Source organism: Danio rerio, chromosome 16, assembly GCF_049306965.1.
Source record: "Danio rerio strain Tuebingen ecotype United States chromosome 16, GRCz12tu, whole genome shotgun sequence".
Classification (NCBI taxonomy): domain Eukaryota; kingdom Metazoa; phylum Chordata; class Actinopteri; order Cypriniformes; family Danionidae; genus Danio; species Danio rerio.
The window spans coordinates 34,901,134-34,916,521 of NC_133191.1; the positions used below are offsets into that span (position 1 = coordinate 34,901,134).

General features: G+C 33.4%; 2 protein-coding genes across 3 annotated transcripts in view; both read right to left on the minus strand.

The window, feature by feature from the left end:
* Positions 1–462: 462 nt before the first annotated feature.
* rbp5 (retinol binding protein 1a, cellular) lies at positions 463–9,007 on the minus strand. Its single transcript, NM_199528.3, is given in 4 exon segments — positions 463–1,031; positions 5,451–5,552; positions 5,719–5,903; positions 8,604–9,007. Coding segments are annotated over 4 exon segments (417 nt in total). The 5' UTR covers positions 8,680–9,007; the 3' UTR covers positions 463–977.
* A 2,155-nt stretch (positions 9,008–11,162) lies between these two features.
* The window catches only part of ptpn6 (protein tyrosine phosphatase non-receptor type 6), a 36,968-nt gene continuing 32,742 nt past the window's right edge, over positions 11,163–15,388 (minus strand). For both annotated transcript variants that reach the window (NM_199960.1, XM_009292428.2), the window contains 3 exon segments: positions 11,163–11,536; positions 13,117–13,190; positions 14,960–15,111. In NM_199960.1, coding sequence (NP_956254.1) covers positions 11,431–11,536; positions 13,117–13,190; positions 14,960–15,111 — 332 coding nt within the window. In that variant the 3' untranslated portion in view covers positions 11,163–11,430.

A 15,388-nucleotide genomic window follows, 5' to 3' on the forward strand; every position in this document is an offset into this window, starting at 1 on the left:
GCATTTATTTGAAGCAAAAATGTAACAATGTCTGCACACTCGCTTGCAGAGAAGTGTTATCCTCCTCACATAATTTTGATGTATTCTTACCTGCACCTCAAATGGTGTGGATGTGTGGTTGTTTAAATTTTATTAACAAATGTCTTAACATGTCTTTAAGGTCACTTTTGATCAATGTAATGCATCCTTACAACATACAAATAATATTTAAAAAAAAGAGTCAAACAAGCTGTAAAAACATGGCGTTCCACACAATCGATTTTTACAAATTTAGGTGGACTGGACATAAAATTTTTCATAAAAAAGTTGTCCATCAAAAAACACAACCCTTGAGTTGTTTCAGCTCATTTTAAATAAGTAGTTTTTGAATGCAGTTGTATGCGTGTTATTTTGTTGCTATTGGTATTCCTTAAGTCAGAAATAAAAAAAAGAATAAGTAAGAAAAGCATTCAGACAACAGGATGAATATAAACGTTTGTATTTTAGAGTTGACAAATAAAATGACATGTCATTCTTTTCAGAGCTTACAAATTTTGACACTTTCAGACAATGTTTGACAACTGCAAATTAATCACGACTTGATTATTTCATAACATTTGCACAAATCCAGTAGCAGATTACTAGACATTAAATACAACTTTGGATTGAACAACCACTGTCTGTTTCAATGACTTCAACTTATGTAAACATATCTGCAGAAAACAATTTTCAGGTGCCATTTTTCAGATACACATTTTACAATAGTACCATTGATGGATGTTCACACAGGGTGCTGCTGTCGTGCTATTGTTTTAGTTCAATCACAACTCCGGGGGTAAAAAACTGAAACATTTCATTTAAATACGATTTGTTTTGAATCAGGGACAAAAAAAACTGTGGCAATCCAGCCTTTTTCTGAGCCATGGGCTCAAAGAAATAAACTCAGCTCAAACCCCCCCAGCAATGGCCCCTCTGATTCTCTCTCTCTCTCTTCATCCTCACTCAACCTTCTTAAAGACTTGTTTGGCAGTGACACCCTGAGCCCTCAGCTCCTGCAGAGAGACAGAGAGTATAATGAAATGAAGATTGTGAGAGATTCAGAGAAGCGGCCTAGTGGTTACAGCTTCAGTCTGGATTAATGCAATAAATAAAGACATTCAGAGAAGATTTTCTCACCATTGTGCTTGTGAATACAGCTTTGAATACCATGTTAGACCATGAGAACTATACTATTCCTAAAATGAATGTACTGTTTGTTTAAAAGAAAAAAACTGCTAAAAGAATCAATGAAAAAGAAGTGCATTTTGAAATGATTAAAACGCCTGGTTTTGCATTTTACGCTCATCAAGACTGCATTTATTCAACAGAGATGCAGTACAAACACTCATATTGTGAAACACCACATGATCCCTCAGTAATCATTCTACTTCTGCTGATTTGAAGGTTAATAAGCATCTCTGGTTATAAACGTTGAAAAAAAGATGATAAATGTTACTTTAAATAAACAAAAAATTGGTAACACTTTATAATAACTACACACTAAGAATCATTTACTAAGCATTAGTATCTAGTGAATTCAATATCTGTTAAGCATTAACTCTACATTAATAAGTGTTAGTAAGCAGTTTATACCTGCAGCTACAAATGCTGTATTCTTGACTTATGAGCACCTATATAATGTGTTTAATGAGTGTATTTTCATAATTAATTAATGATTTATATTTTATTACTAAATTAGGTATTGCATTATTTACAAACCAGTTATATTTAAGAGTAGTTGAGGGTTTTTAGAATCATTCAAAATGAGTTAGTAAATGATTAATAAACTATTGAAATCAACGTTTATATATCTTATTATTCCGGCATATACCAATAGTTAACTAAAATGTTAATAAATGGTTTATTAACTCAACTTCATGCAGTTTTGTGACCTAATCTAAAGTGAGGACTATTTATGCTTTATAAATCCCTTATAAATGACTATTAAAGGCTCAGAATCAAATTAACAATAATCTTTGCAATCTTTTCTAAAAAGTAAAATTACTGTAAAGTTTAAACAATGCTGAATAACAGGAGTGTCAAAATATGACATAAAACTGGATAAAACAACAACAATATGATAATTTAACATTATAATAAGATGCAATGTTTAAACTCTACAGTGATTTTATTTTAGATAAGGTTGTAATGAATTATTTTTCATTTGAAGTACAGTTTCATTTGTATATCTTTAAATGAATAGGAATGAATAATGTCTTTTTTCCTGTTTAGAATTTACCTGAGCTTTTAATAGTCATTTATAAAGGATTTATAAAACATGAATAGTCCTCACTTTAGATTAGGTCACAAAACTAGATGAAGTTGAGTTAATAAAGCATTTATTAATATACATAGTAACCATTAATATATGCCTACATAATAAGACATATACACATTGATTTCAATAGTTTATTAATTATTAACTAACTCATTTTGAATTATCCTAAAAACCCTCAACTATTCTTAAATACAAATGGTTTGTAAATAATGCGATACTTAATTTAGTAATGAAAAACAAATCATTAACTAAGTATGAAAGTACACTCATTAAACACATTATATAGCTGCTTATAAGTCAAGAATAGAGCATTTGTAGCTGCAGTTATAAACTGCTTACTAACATTTATTAATGTAGAGTTAATGCTTAACAGATAATGAATTCACTATTTGCTAATGCTTATTAAATTATTTATAGTGTGCAGTTATTATAAAGTGTTAACAAAAAATTCTATATTCTTTAAAAGAACAATATTTCTTTGAAATGTTTTAAACAGATGTTGTATATTCTGATCAATTCAAAGTGTCCTTGTTAAATAAAAGTATTAATGTCTTTAAAAACAAAATACTAACCACGAATTGGTGTAGTACTGTAGTTATAGTCAAAAGCTTTGTTTAAAAGTGTCACTTTTCTAATGACCACAGGGAAAAACAATATGAAAAGACAAAAGTAAAAGACAATAACATGGAATAAATATTTACATTAGGTAAACCTAATTAAGGCACAACATGTACAATTTTTCACTGAAGTACCCAAAAATGCCTTCTATATTTAGCTGATTTATGTAGTTATGTTTTGAAGAATGATAACGATAATGATAATGATAACATACACCATAGATTTCCTGTTTGGTTTTATAGGAAACAAAGAAACACCGAGTGAAGTTTATTTATAACCTAATTTCAAGAGGATCAAGTGCTTCTGATTGGCCACAGCCGGTCCTGCATTAGCTAATCAAGATCCTCCAATCATATGATTTATATACACATAACCACAATTTATTTCATTATAAAGATAATCCTGCTTATATAAACACTATAAATAAGGATTTCTCCCTTAATCCCCGGGTCTGAATCATAGGTCTGAATGCAGACTCAGTGCAGCAGGTCTCTTGCCCTGTCTATTTTAACCATTAGCCCTGTTGGTAATTTAGAGGATTTAGGCAAACACAGCAGCATGACCATGTGTCTAAATGTAAACGAACTTCTGATAAAAGACAAAGTCCGCCATTCTCCAATTCTCGTACTGCTCTCCGACAAAAATGCTTGCTGGACACAAACAGCTTCTACACCCTGTAGATCAGGGGTGTCAAACTCAAGGGCCGAAGCCCTGCACAGTTTAGTTCCAAACCTGCTCCAACACACTTACCTGTAGGTTTCAAACAAGCCTGAAGGACTCATTTAGTTTGATCAGATGTGTTTAATTAGGGTTGAAACTAAACTGTGCAGAGCTGCAGCCCTTTTGGAACTGAGTTTGAAACCTGTGCTGTAGATCATGGAAACAAACACATACAACCCTTCATAAACTACTAAATACTGTTTGCCGTGGGTCCGTGTCTCACAGCTTGGCACTGGCAGGTCTGTCTTGCCTACGGAAAGCATGTGCAGCCATGAATAATCAAGAAGCAGGCTCTTCTCATAGGATAAGAAAACTCCGCTATGAATAATAATGAGAACTCGATGCGTCATCTTTGCACTTGCAGTTTTGCGCTACATCGCCAATTTTGATCCCGCCCCAAAAATCATTTTAACCCCAGAAGCTAAAATTGGCTGACAAAAGCTCAAAATTATCAATTTTTTTCCCACAGTTAAAGCTAACAGGTGCTAACATTGTCTTAAATAATGCTCAACACACACAAATCTGTTAAAATCTCAAAAAAAGTACTTGAGGGTTTCGTGAACCTTTAAACTCAGGGCTATCTCTCAAGACAGCATGCCAGACAAGCTTATTGTAAATCATCAGCTAAGTGTGAACTCTTGAAATATACTTTAACCCTCTCCAGTCTACTCTATAGCCAGCGATATGAGCCATTTTAAGTGCAAAAGAAATATTTTTGTCATACATATAAGTGGCATACATATTTAAAAATCTAAAGTGTTTTCAACACTTGTGTACATTCAAAATAAAATCAAAGTGTGTTTTTTGTATAATAATATATTTTTAAAGATGCTCGTCTGCTGTCACTTTCTCTCATTGAAGTCTGATTTGAAATTGAATATGTACTGTAACTTCAACAAACTTGAATAATGAGTCTGCTAAAAGCTAAGAATGTCAGCTTTTAAATGATGTATCTCAACTCTAAAACAAATATTCTCAGTTATTTAATCTGTATTAAAGCAAGGAGAGTCACATTTTTTCTTTCAACTATAACTACATGTGAATGGATGCATTTTGAAAACCAAATTGATCTGGTAGAAGACATAAATCAAGCTAATCAAATTTTCTACATATTATATAATCCTTTATTGATAATAGAAAACTTTCAAATTAATTATGCAAACTGTATTTTCTCTACTTTTAACCAGCTTTTTACAAGTATAAATCATGTAAATACTAAGAGAGACATGTAGTGCTTTTTATTAGCATCTTAAAATTACAGAACAGGACCTTAAAATGCATTTATTATGATGAAAAAAGTGCTGCATGATCACGTTCGGAGGCGGTTGACTCGCATATTAAAGCTCTGCTTCTTTCATGCCACATCACACTCGTCTCTCATCAGCAATTGCTTGATGAATGGTCTCATTTCACTTAAATGGCTTTCATCCTTATTCTAATTCAAACCATGATAATAATACGTTTAGAATACTTTAACTCACCCATGAACATGAGTTCTGTCCCATAGGATGTAATGAAGACAACAACTCATACAATTCCACACTCAGTCACCAAACTACTCTGTTTAAATGTTTTGTTGTGAATAGGCGCCCTCTAGTGACGAAACCTACATACTGTGCCTTTAAGTTGAAAAGCTATCATTAAAACATTAAAGGAAGTATATTTGTTTGAATGTAGCTCAGTTTTGGACTCCACTCCCATATTTTCTTTAACTGAAAAAAACCCTTATAGATTTTTTAGTATAGTTTTACATTCAACTTTACAAAGTTCTCCAGAAACATACTGTGTAAAAGCAGTTTTCCTGAACTCTGCTTACCAAATGGAGGATGTTTCCTTCTAACCAGTGTGTCCAGCCTCTGCCCTCTTTCTCTCCTCGCTGCACGCAGATCAATTTATCACCGTCCCAGTCCACCGTAGTCTGAAACATATGGAGATCATTATCCATTATTAGCACCACACATACCACACTTTCCCACAGAGCTTTTCTTTGCCTTCTTTTGTTACTTTTTAAAGGGGCCTAGGTTGCTTACCAATACATTACAATACAAAATAGATATAGTGTATAAAAAAAGAGCCCAACACACTTGGCACTTTCGCCCATCGACTGGCCCCAGGTCCTCAGTGAACTCCTGTCCTAAAGTGAAGTCCATGTCGAAGTTCTTAAAAGTGGTGACGGTCTTTATCTTCATCCTGTCAGTGTTCACATCGTGTTCAATGTGTTTGCTGGGTTTCAGAATACAGACTACCTTCCTCAGTGCATAATTAACATCTGAAGAGGAGACAAAGAGAGATTAAGAAAGAAAGAAAGAAAGAAAGAAAGAAAGAAAGAAAGAAAGAAAGAAATTAAATCATTTAAATAACCTCCAACCATATTTACTACAGTAATTAAACTAAAAGGTTTTGCTTTTATTTGGATTCAAATTTTGTTTCAACTGTATTTTAATAATACTTAGATAAGGCTCAGTCGATTGATCTAAAGTCAGAACCTATAATCAATCAAATTTTTCAAGGTACATTTTTTCAACTACTTTCCCTACCACATGTAGAGTCACATAACCCCGCTCTGTTAAGGCTGATTTACACTTCTGCATTGAACGTAGCCTTCACACGGTCACATACCTGCGGACCTCTTAAAAAAATAACTACACAACGCATGTTTGCACTACACTGACAATGATTGGATGCTGCGGCAGAGATGTCTTCAGGCAGCATATTTTTACAATAAAATTATTATAAACGTTCAAATATTTGTTTAGAGAAGTTTCAAGAAAAGCTCTGTTTACAAAAATTATATAGGCCTACAGGATATGCCAAAGTTATTTTTTAGAAGAGATACTGCTTATTTTCTACTTTTTTTTTTCAAAACATTAAAAATAATTAATTTTGTTTACAAAACAAAATGCAAGTTATTTACTTTTCACTTTTTTATAGGAAAAAGTGGCTATTCATTTTCACTTTTTTATAGGAAAAAGTGGCTGTTCATTTTTGGCAATTTGTGTTTTAATTTCAACATTGATGTTCGATAAATACTCATTAGTAGTAGATAGTGTGTGCTTTCTCAATTATTTTAACATTAAGTAATCCACCCTTCATTAAAAAAATCTCTTAATTTTAATATGTGAACATATTTACTGTACACACCCTGTCAGTAAACTATGAGGGCAAATTTTTTTTATAAATAAATAAAATAATCGTTTATTAATCGTAATCAAGTTAAATGTTCAATTAAACGAGATTTTGATTGTTGGCCAAATCGCCAGGCCCTGCTTTTAGATATTATATAAAGATGATTAAAGTTAACTTTAATAAATAATTACATAAAACACTTAAATTTAACTTATAGCAGCATTTTTTTGTGTACAGAGTCTCCAAAATAAATATTTAAAATAAATAGACCACTTTAAAACTCTTCAAAACTACATGTTTGAGAACGTTAACCCCATGTTTATGTAGAAATCAAAACAGTTACACACAGTTCACATTTGAAAAACGCCACCTGCAGAACCTGATAGTTACAATCTCAATATTTGTTTTATTCTGTAAAGCTTAAATTCAGTAAAGAAAAAGATACAGATTATATAAAAATAGTTTTTAGTTTTTTTCTAGGATTCTTACTGTATTCAGGTATTCAGTAATTGAATAATCCAATGTAAAACAATACTGCATAGTCTTTGTTTTACAAACAATTCAATAGAATGTATCGTTATTAATTTGTTAAAGTTAAAAACAGCACAATTTCTTTTCGCCTGAATGCTTTTAAACCCTTCACACAGTCATGGGCCTCAAAAAGCACTTGTGAAATGATATTTATAATCCGGACTCAACATTGCACATACTCCCAAATGTGATTGCGAATGTTTACATTGCGATATATCGATGCTGGAACAATATATTTTGTAGCCCTAATTATAATAAATTATTTTAATATAAAAATGCTATCTTTCTATACTATATCTCTTCCTTACAGTAGAGTCAGTCTTAATCATTTTCCTTTTTATAATGAATCATAATGACCTCAATTCCAACTAACTGATTCAGTGATAAGATTGCAATGGTTAACAATAAAGGAAAATATTATCAGTGAAAAATAACTTGCTATTCACTTAAAGGGATAGTTCACCCAAAAATGTTTATTTCATAAGCATTTATTCTAAAAAGAAAGACAAGTAAATCATTTACATAACCTTCAACTATATTTATTGCTGTAAATAATGGTAAATGAAAAGGTTTTAGTTTGGTTTGGATGCAAACTTTTATTTCAAAAATATTTTTCATAATACTTATAAATATTTATATAAAAATTATTAAAATCAACTTTAATAAATACTTATATAAAATGCGTATATACACTTTTAACACTTACATTAATTTATTCACACTCAAGTGGTTCTCAAGTTGAGGGGGGGGGGGGGGGGTGGGGGGGCAGCCATTAACTTCCATTGACTAGTATTAATTTATTTGTTTTTTTGTTCCTACCCACTATGGCTGATTTTTCCCCAACTTTTTTTTCAGAGTATCTTCTTTTGTGCTCAACAGAGGAAAATGGAGGATGACAGATTTGTCATTTTTGGCTAAATTATCCTTTTTATTAAGTCAAACAAACCAATCCAGAAGATCTGATACAGAATGCATGATTTATGAGGCATTTTTATGTAACCTTTTGTCTTTTTAGAAACTTAGTTCCTTATGTGTGATTAGGCTACACTATTTTTCTTTTTCTGTTTAAAACTCAGTCAGACATGTTGAAAATAAAAAAGATGCTAGGATCTCGTTTAGTCTTTCTTCCCCAGGGCAAGATGATAGACTGAATTTCATTAAGCCCAGATTAAAGAAGACATCATTACCACCATCATCAGGTTCACAGTGAGGTGAGGACAGGAGGAAAAAGGCACACAGTCAACACAAGCATCAGGTTACAATCAGAGTCACTGGGAGAGAGAGAAAAATATATAAAAACATTTCTGCTTACCCAAAGCCGCCAGATATTCTTCAAAATTATCCTGGGAAATCATGTTGTAAACGCCAGTGTAATTAGGTTTGGACATTTTCTCTTTCTTTCTATTTTCCTTTTGTTTCGAATCGACACGAATGCAGCTAAACTTTGTGTGATATAGGGCTTAGTGTGCTCACTGTTCCTCTGGGTATCTGTCTGATCTCTATCCGTGTCTCCAGGCAGCTCTATCTCATTGTATGATGGTTAATTTGGTTAAATTATCGCGCGATTGAAGCCGTTTCCTACAAGCAGCACGCTAGGTGTGTAGAGCAGAATCCGCGGCTTGGTGTTTCCGAGAGTTTACTCCGTGATGTTCGGCTGCACAATGAGCTTCACGAATGGTCTCCGGTTTGCCCTCCGTAAGTAAAGCAAAAAGCAGCGGTGACTCCTCCCAGAGAAGATCACTTAATCTGGACCGAGCCAAATCCAGCCTCCCGAGCCCCCAGTTTGGGAATGCGCTCCTCAGGCTTTAGAGGAGGTGCTACAGGTGGACGGGGTAAAGTTTCTTTTTCCTAAGGTTTTGTTAAATTTTACAATAAACATATTAAATGCTCGCATGATAACAATAACAATAGTTAGTTATTGTTAATGTACCCCTTTAATAATATGCACATTAGGCGTGTAGTCTCTCAGAAAAGTTATATATTGTGATCAGTGACTGTTATGTCAAAAAAGTATAACACTGTTACATAAACCATATGCAATCTCTTTTTTTCTTCAAATGATCTGTCTTACAAATTTATAATTGAACAGTTGAAAGTTCTTAATTCACGAAATCTCACATCTGCGATATCACATCTAATGTATATTTAGACCAAGATTTATTTCATACATAAAATAACTCAAATTAAAATTGACATTTTACAAAAACTATAAAGGCATGTTTAAAATATTAATAATAATAATAATAATAATAGGCCATGCTACAGTATCCTAGAGCGTAACGTGGTGCAATTTAAGAAAATAGGTGCAATTACAAAAAACACCAGCAAATTAAGAAAAGATCTTCATCCATTTGACAGCAAATGTTCTGCAAATCCTCATAATGTGTACACATTTAAACAAACACGTTTGCATTGAAAAATTTTCACACAATGCAAACAAATTAATAAAATGCGCTGCATTTTCTCACAGCACAAACTCACACTTGCAAAAGCAACGGAACACAATAGCCTATAAATGTTTTAAGAGTACACAAAAACATGACGAACGCCGCTGTGCTGATCTTTGATAGGTGAGTTTTTGGTTCCTCTTAAAACATTTCTCTTGTGGTCCGTGCTATTTGAAAGTGTTGTGAGAAAATGCAGTGCGTTTTCGTAAAATTGTTTGCATCGTCAATGTCAATGTTAATTTTATTTATATAGTACTAATAAACACGACCAGAGGTTGACCAATGTACTGCACAATAAACCTCACAACAAAGAAAAATATAAAATTATAGCTAAAACGGACAATTTTCATAGACAAAATGGCAAATCAAAGAGGTAATTTTTTAACCTAGATTTAAAAACAGACAGAGATGACACCGACCTAATAAAGAGGGGCAGAGCATTCCGCAACCTAGGGCCAGCTACTGCGAAGGCACGGTCACCACTGTATTTTAGCCACGAATTAGGGATACATAACAATCTCTGGTTAGATGACCGAAGAGACTAACCAGGCTGATGCTCAATCAACATGTTTGACAGATAAGCAGGTGCCAGGCCATTTAGAGATTTAAAAACCAAGAGAAGAATTTTAAAGGCAGAAAATGCCTTTAAAGAAAACTGCAAGAAAATGCAGAGCTTGTTATTAATTTGTTTGTGTTGTGAGAAAATGCAGCGCGTTTTTTAAAAATGTGTTTGAGTTGTGAGGATTGGCAACATGCTGTCAAATTAATAAACCTGACATGTCAAAATGAATAACAAAAGTGCTAGATGATACTAAAGAATATTAAAATTAACAATGTAAACATGTAAATAAAATTTGAATCCCTACAATGGAGAAATAACTAAATGATTTAGTATTTGAAGGGCCCATGGCAAGGCAACACAAAATCGCATGAAAAAAGTGATGCAATCATTGTACGTCATCATTTTTGCTTGGGTTTTAGAATAAAGGGTTAAAAAACAGAAAATGAATTCACTTTTGGTATTTATGATCAAGACTGAAGGCAAATAATTAAATATAATATCTGCCAGTGAAAGCAGAAAAATCTAACAAGTCATTGAAAAGTCTAAATCTGCATTCATTGTTCTGTTGCTCATGTGGTGATCTGTAATGCTCTTTCATTTCTCCTAATGTTTTCCCCTGCTGTGCCTCGGTGTTAACTGGGGTCAGTGCTGTATGGGGTCCAGTGATCAAGGGCCATGTTTGACCCCGATGTGTATGTGAATGATGTTCCCTCTCTCTGGCTTCAGGCCAGAGTCTGTGCATATCATTTCTCCAGGACATCAGTCTTTCCATTCAGCCTTACAATAACATCCCGGAAAATTCAACGTTCTATGCAAACACACCTCTATTTTATTACAGCAAATAAAAAGAAAGGCCAGGAAAAACTCTGGAAAGGACTTTTATTAAAGCTGAGAACAAATCGATGATTTACTACGATTACAATCTTTTTGTTTTTTTTTTTACTTAACACTTTTTAAAAAAAAATTAACAAATAGACTAAAAAACAGCCAGATTTGTTTGATAATCTCTGTAAAAGCCTTGGCTCAGTTTTCTTTTTAAACAGTTTGACTGTAAAACACCTGAAAACGTACTTCAAAATAAGCTGTACAACAAAGAAGCGAAATTAAATCAAATTATTTTTCTGTTATTTTTATCGTTTCCTAACAGATCCACCACCCTTCTTCTCTTCAGATTTCTGCTTTTTGACGTCTTTCTTTCCCTTTGCGCCCAGATTCTCATAAACATCCTCATTTTTTCTGAAAAAAAAAAAAGAATATGACTGGTTAGTCGCCAATCTAGAGTAATTATTTTATATATATCAAACTAAATTTAAAATAAAAAATATAGACATCTATCTAAAAACAATTATATATATATATATATATATATATATATATATATATATATATATATATATATATATATATATATATATATATATATATATATATTTAATTTATATTTTTATTTTGTATTTTTCATTTAAATATATTAATTTATATATTATTTAATAAAAAATCTAAAAGTAAAGCAAAAATAAAAATAAAATAAGAAATATACAGACAACTATAAAATGCAAGAATCAATAAAAATAACAAAACAAAAGGAAACAAGCAGAGATGAAAGAGACCTCGCACCCAGGCTCACTACCACCCAGTGGCCTTAGGATGACAGGGACAATATATATATAAATGACTGCCAAATTCACTGATTTATGCCAAACTTTCTTCTGTCAGCAGGTGGCGTATGACTAACTAAATATTTGCAGAGGAATCTCATTGAACATTAATTTTCAGGCAGATCGGACATTGTGTGGCTGAGTTATAGTACTTTCTCCTCCATGGCGATACGCTGAACTTTGTTAGTCTGCCACAAACCCTCCCTTTGACAAAAAAAGATCTTAAAGGCCTTTACATAATAATACAGAATTTTGGTGTTGATTTGATAAAATCGCTAAGAGGAGTTCCTTAAAATACAACGCATGGAAATGGCAAAAACTGCACTTTTTCAGCAGAGGATGTTAAAAATATCTGACTTTCTGTTGGGTTTGAGATTTCGCTCCAAGAGACCTTTTTGTAGGTATTGGCATGTTTGATGTGTGTGCCAATTTTTGTACACAAGCGTGAAACGTAGTTCGGGGGCCACTCAATTCAAGTCAAATGTGCATAGGTGGCACTGTCGACACTCATTTCCGAAACCTATAACAAATGTAAATTTTCACCGCTTTTGATGTGTGCGCAAATTTTTGTGAGTTTTCGGGCATGTTTAGACCCTCAAAAATGCAAAAATTCATTCTAGAGAAGAAGAATGATAATAAGAAACTGAGCCATTCCAATAGGGCCTACGCACCAATGGTGCTCGGTCCCAAATTAAAAGACAAAAGAACATGAGAAATGACTTAAAAAAAGAACAATAGTTATTAAATAATAATAAAAAAGATGAGGAGGAGTACAACGCTTGATTAGTAAACTTGACTTTATCATTTATAAATATATTATTTTCCATCTAAAACAGTTTTAATATTTCTGTCAGCAGCTTGAGCTACAATATGAACTGTCCTAAGCTAGTCATTAGTTGAACTGAAAGCGATTAGAGCAACGTGGAGCTGAAACAATGTGGGATCTGAGGTAAAACTCAATCCTTCTCTTTTTCTCTCAATGGGATATTGCACAACGGGCTTTAAAAACGCTTGTGTAAGCAGAACGAGCGTGTGACAGAGATCTTTGAACCGCCTGCTCAACTGGTCATCAGTTTGGTGGAGATAAGGAGACGTGAGAGGAATGTTTCTGGACGATTGTGAAGACACTACAAGCTCAAGTCTGTGATTTATACTCACTTCGAAGAAGCTTTGCGACTGGCCTTTGGGTGTTTGGACTGAATCGAGAGGTTTCCATATTCGGTTTCAGTTTCCTGTAACAGAAAGCATAAAAAAATCAATAGCAATACTAAACAAAACAGAAGGCACAGAGACACAGAACTGGAAATCAGTCTTATCTTCCTTTTTAACAATGTCGACTTAGCTAAGATATCATGGGAACTGTTTTGAGAGCAAATGTTTTGGTCATTTAAAGTTACAATGAATGACATCTTACAAGGGTGTCTTCTTTAAAGGGGTGGTCCACTACGATATCATATTTTATGCTTTATTGGATGTGTAATGTAGCTGTGTGAACATAAACAACATCTCTGAATGTAAGACACTCAAAGTTCAATGCAAAGGGAGACATTGGCTTTTCCAGGGTTAGCTTAGCATAGCCTACAGCGAATGAAGTTGGGAACTACACAAAAATACATCCGGGTTACGTGCATGCACACAGCGCAGTGAAGGGGCGTGGCCAGAGGCGCCGTAATGTTATAGCAGAGAAGCTAAAATGCCAATTAAATGCTGCACTTCAACAGAGCTTGTTTTGTTTCTGTATTTGGGCTTCCAAAGGACATGACACAAAGAGAGAAGGGCTTACAGTTTAATTTTAATTATGTCCAAGACAATTTATATTAAAAAAAATATATGCCTAGCATTTGACAAAGGAATCTCTCCCAGTTCAGTGCTGGATTCGGCTAAAAACTCCTCCAACCGACGAAGCTGTGGATTGTGAGCCACAACCTGTAAGTATTTTTATTCGTTAAAATTGATCAATAACATGCATAGTTTCTAGCCTTAACGATATGTTGTAGTTAGAAAGTAAACAAGGGGAAATGCTGTTTGGCACCACTAACATTTTAGTTACAAATTCATATTTATTCATCAAACTGCTGTAAACACCCACAATCTTCACCAGCGCTGCAGTGTCTATCTCAAATAACAAACTCACAAATGATTTGAACATTTTATATTACTTACACATACTTATAACCTGAATATATATGAAATACACTTGTCAGATTTTATATTAGAGAGCAGGCCTGAGGTTCAGCTGTGTCTTTTTCATTTTCTATCTGATTCAGGCTAAAACTGATACAGCTAACAGCTACTCTGACTGACAGTATTTACACAGCAGTGACAAAGCGCGTGCTTGTAGGGGCGTGACGGTTTTCCTGGTGACACTGGGCCGATCCATGACTCACAGCACATTATGTTAGCTGACCTCTTGAGTGAGGGTCGTTTTCATGTTAGCTGAGTAGCTGTATATAATCAAAGTAAGATTTTTTACAAATGAAGCACGAGCACACATTGCTTTGCATCTTATAAACACAACCAAGCCTTAAAAATACACTCTGGACCACCCCTTTAAAACATGCTAAAATTGTATAATAGTAATTAATTTTTGTTCAGAAAGAAATAAAATTATATATAAATCATTCTAATGTACAAAAATACACAGTACTATTTAAAAGGTTTGGAGTCAGTTGGACAACAGTAGTAGTAGCATAATCTAATATCATTGGAACATAAAATGACAATTTTCTATTTGAAAACATTTTAAAATGCAGTCACATGATCACCAAAGTCCTTGTAATATGTTGATTTGCTGCTCAGTAAACTTTTATTATTAAAATTCAATGTAGAAATGAGTCCTGCTGCTTAATATATTTATAGAAACCATAATACATCAAGATGTGTTTAAAGAATTTTGACTAGTTTAATGCTTAATTTCTGAACAAAAATATTTCTGAATGGCTGCCCGCTAATTGTCTGCTCAATAATCTTTTATTTTCTTTATCCCACATGTTTCTCTTACCATGATGGCCCTTCGTGTGACTTTAGTGGACTCTATGTACTGCAGCACAGCCAAGTAGATGAACTTGTATTGAGCTTCGGTTTGCACCATGCCGGATCGCTGATCTCGTACCATCATAATACACTTCTGGATGTCAATGTCGCAGTCCAAACCTGAAACAGATGACATTTTCAAAATGTGCTTGATCCAGGAATTAAAAGGACACCCCACCCTAAGGTGTTCATGTGGTAGCAACTACTAGAAGTAAGCTTATCAGAAGATTATAAGACTGACTGTTTTATGTCAAATAGAAACTCTAAACCATTTGGAAAGGAAACACATTAGCCAAATATATCACCTGAGGGCATGTACAGGGTTAATGCAGTGCAATCATATTGATTGAAGCATTTTAGCCCAAGTTGCAATAAAAATTATGCATTAGAATGAGTC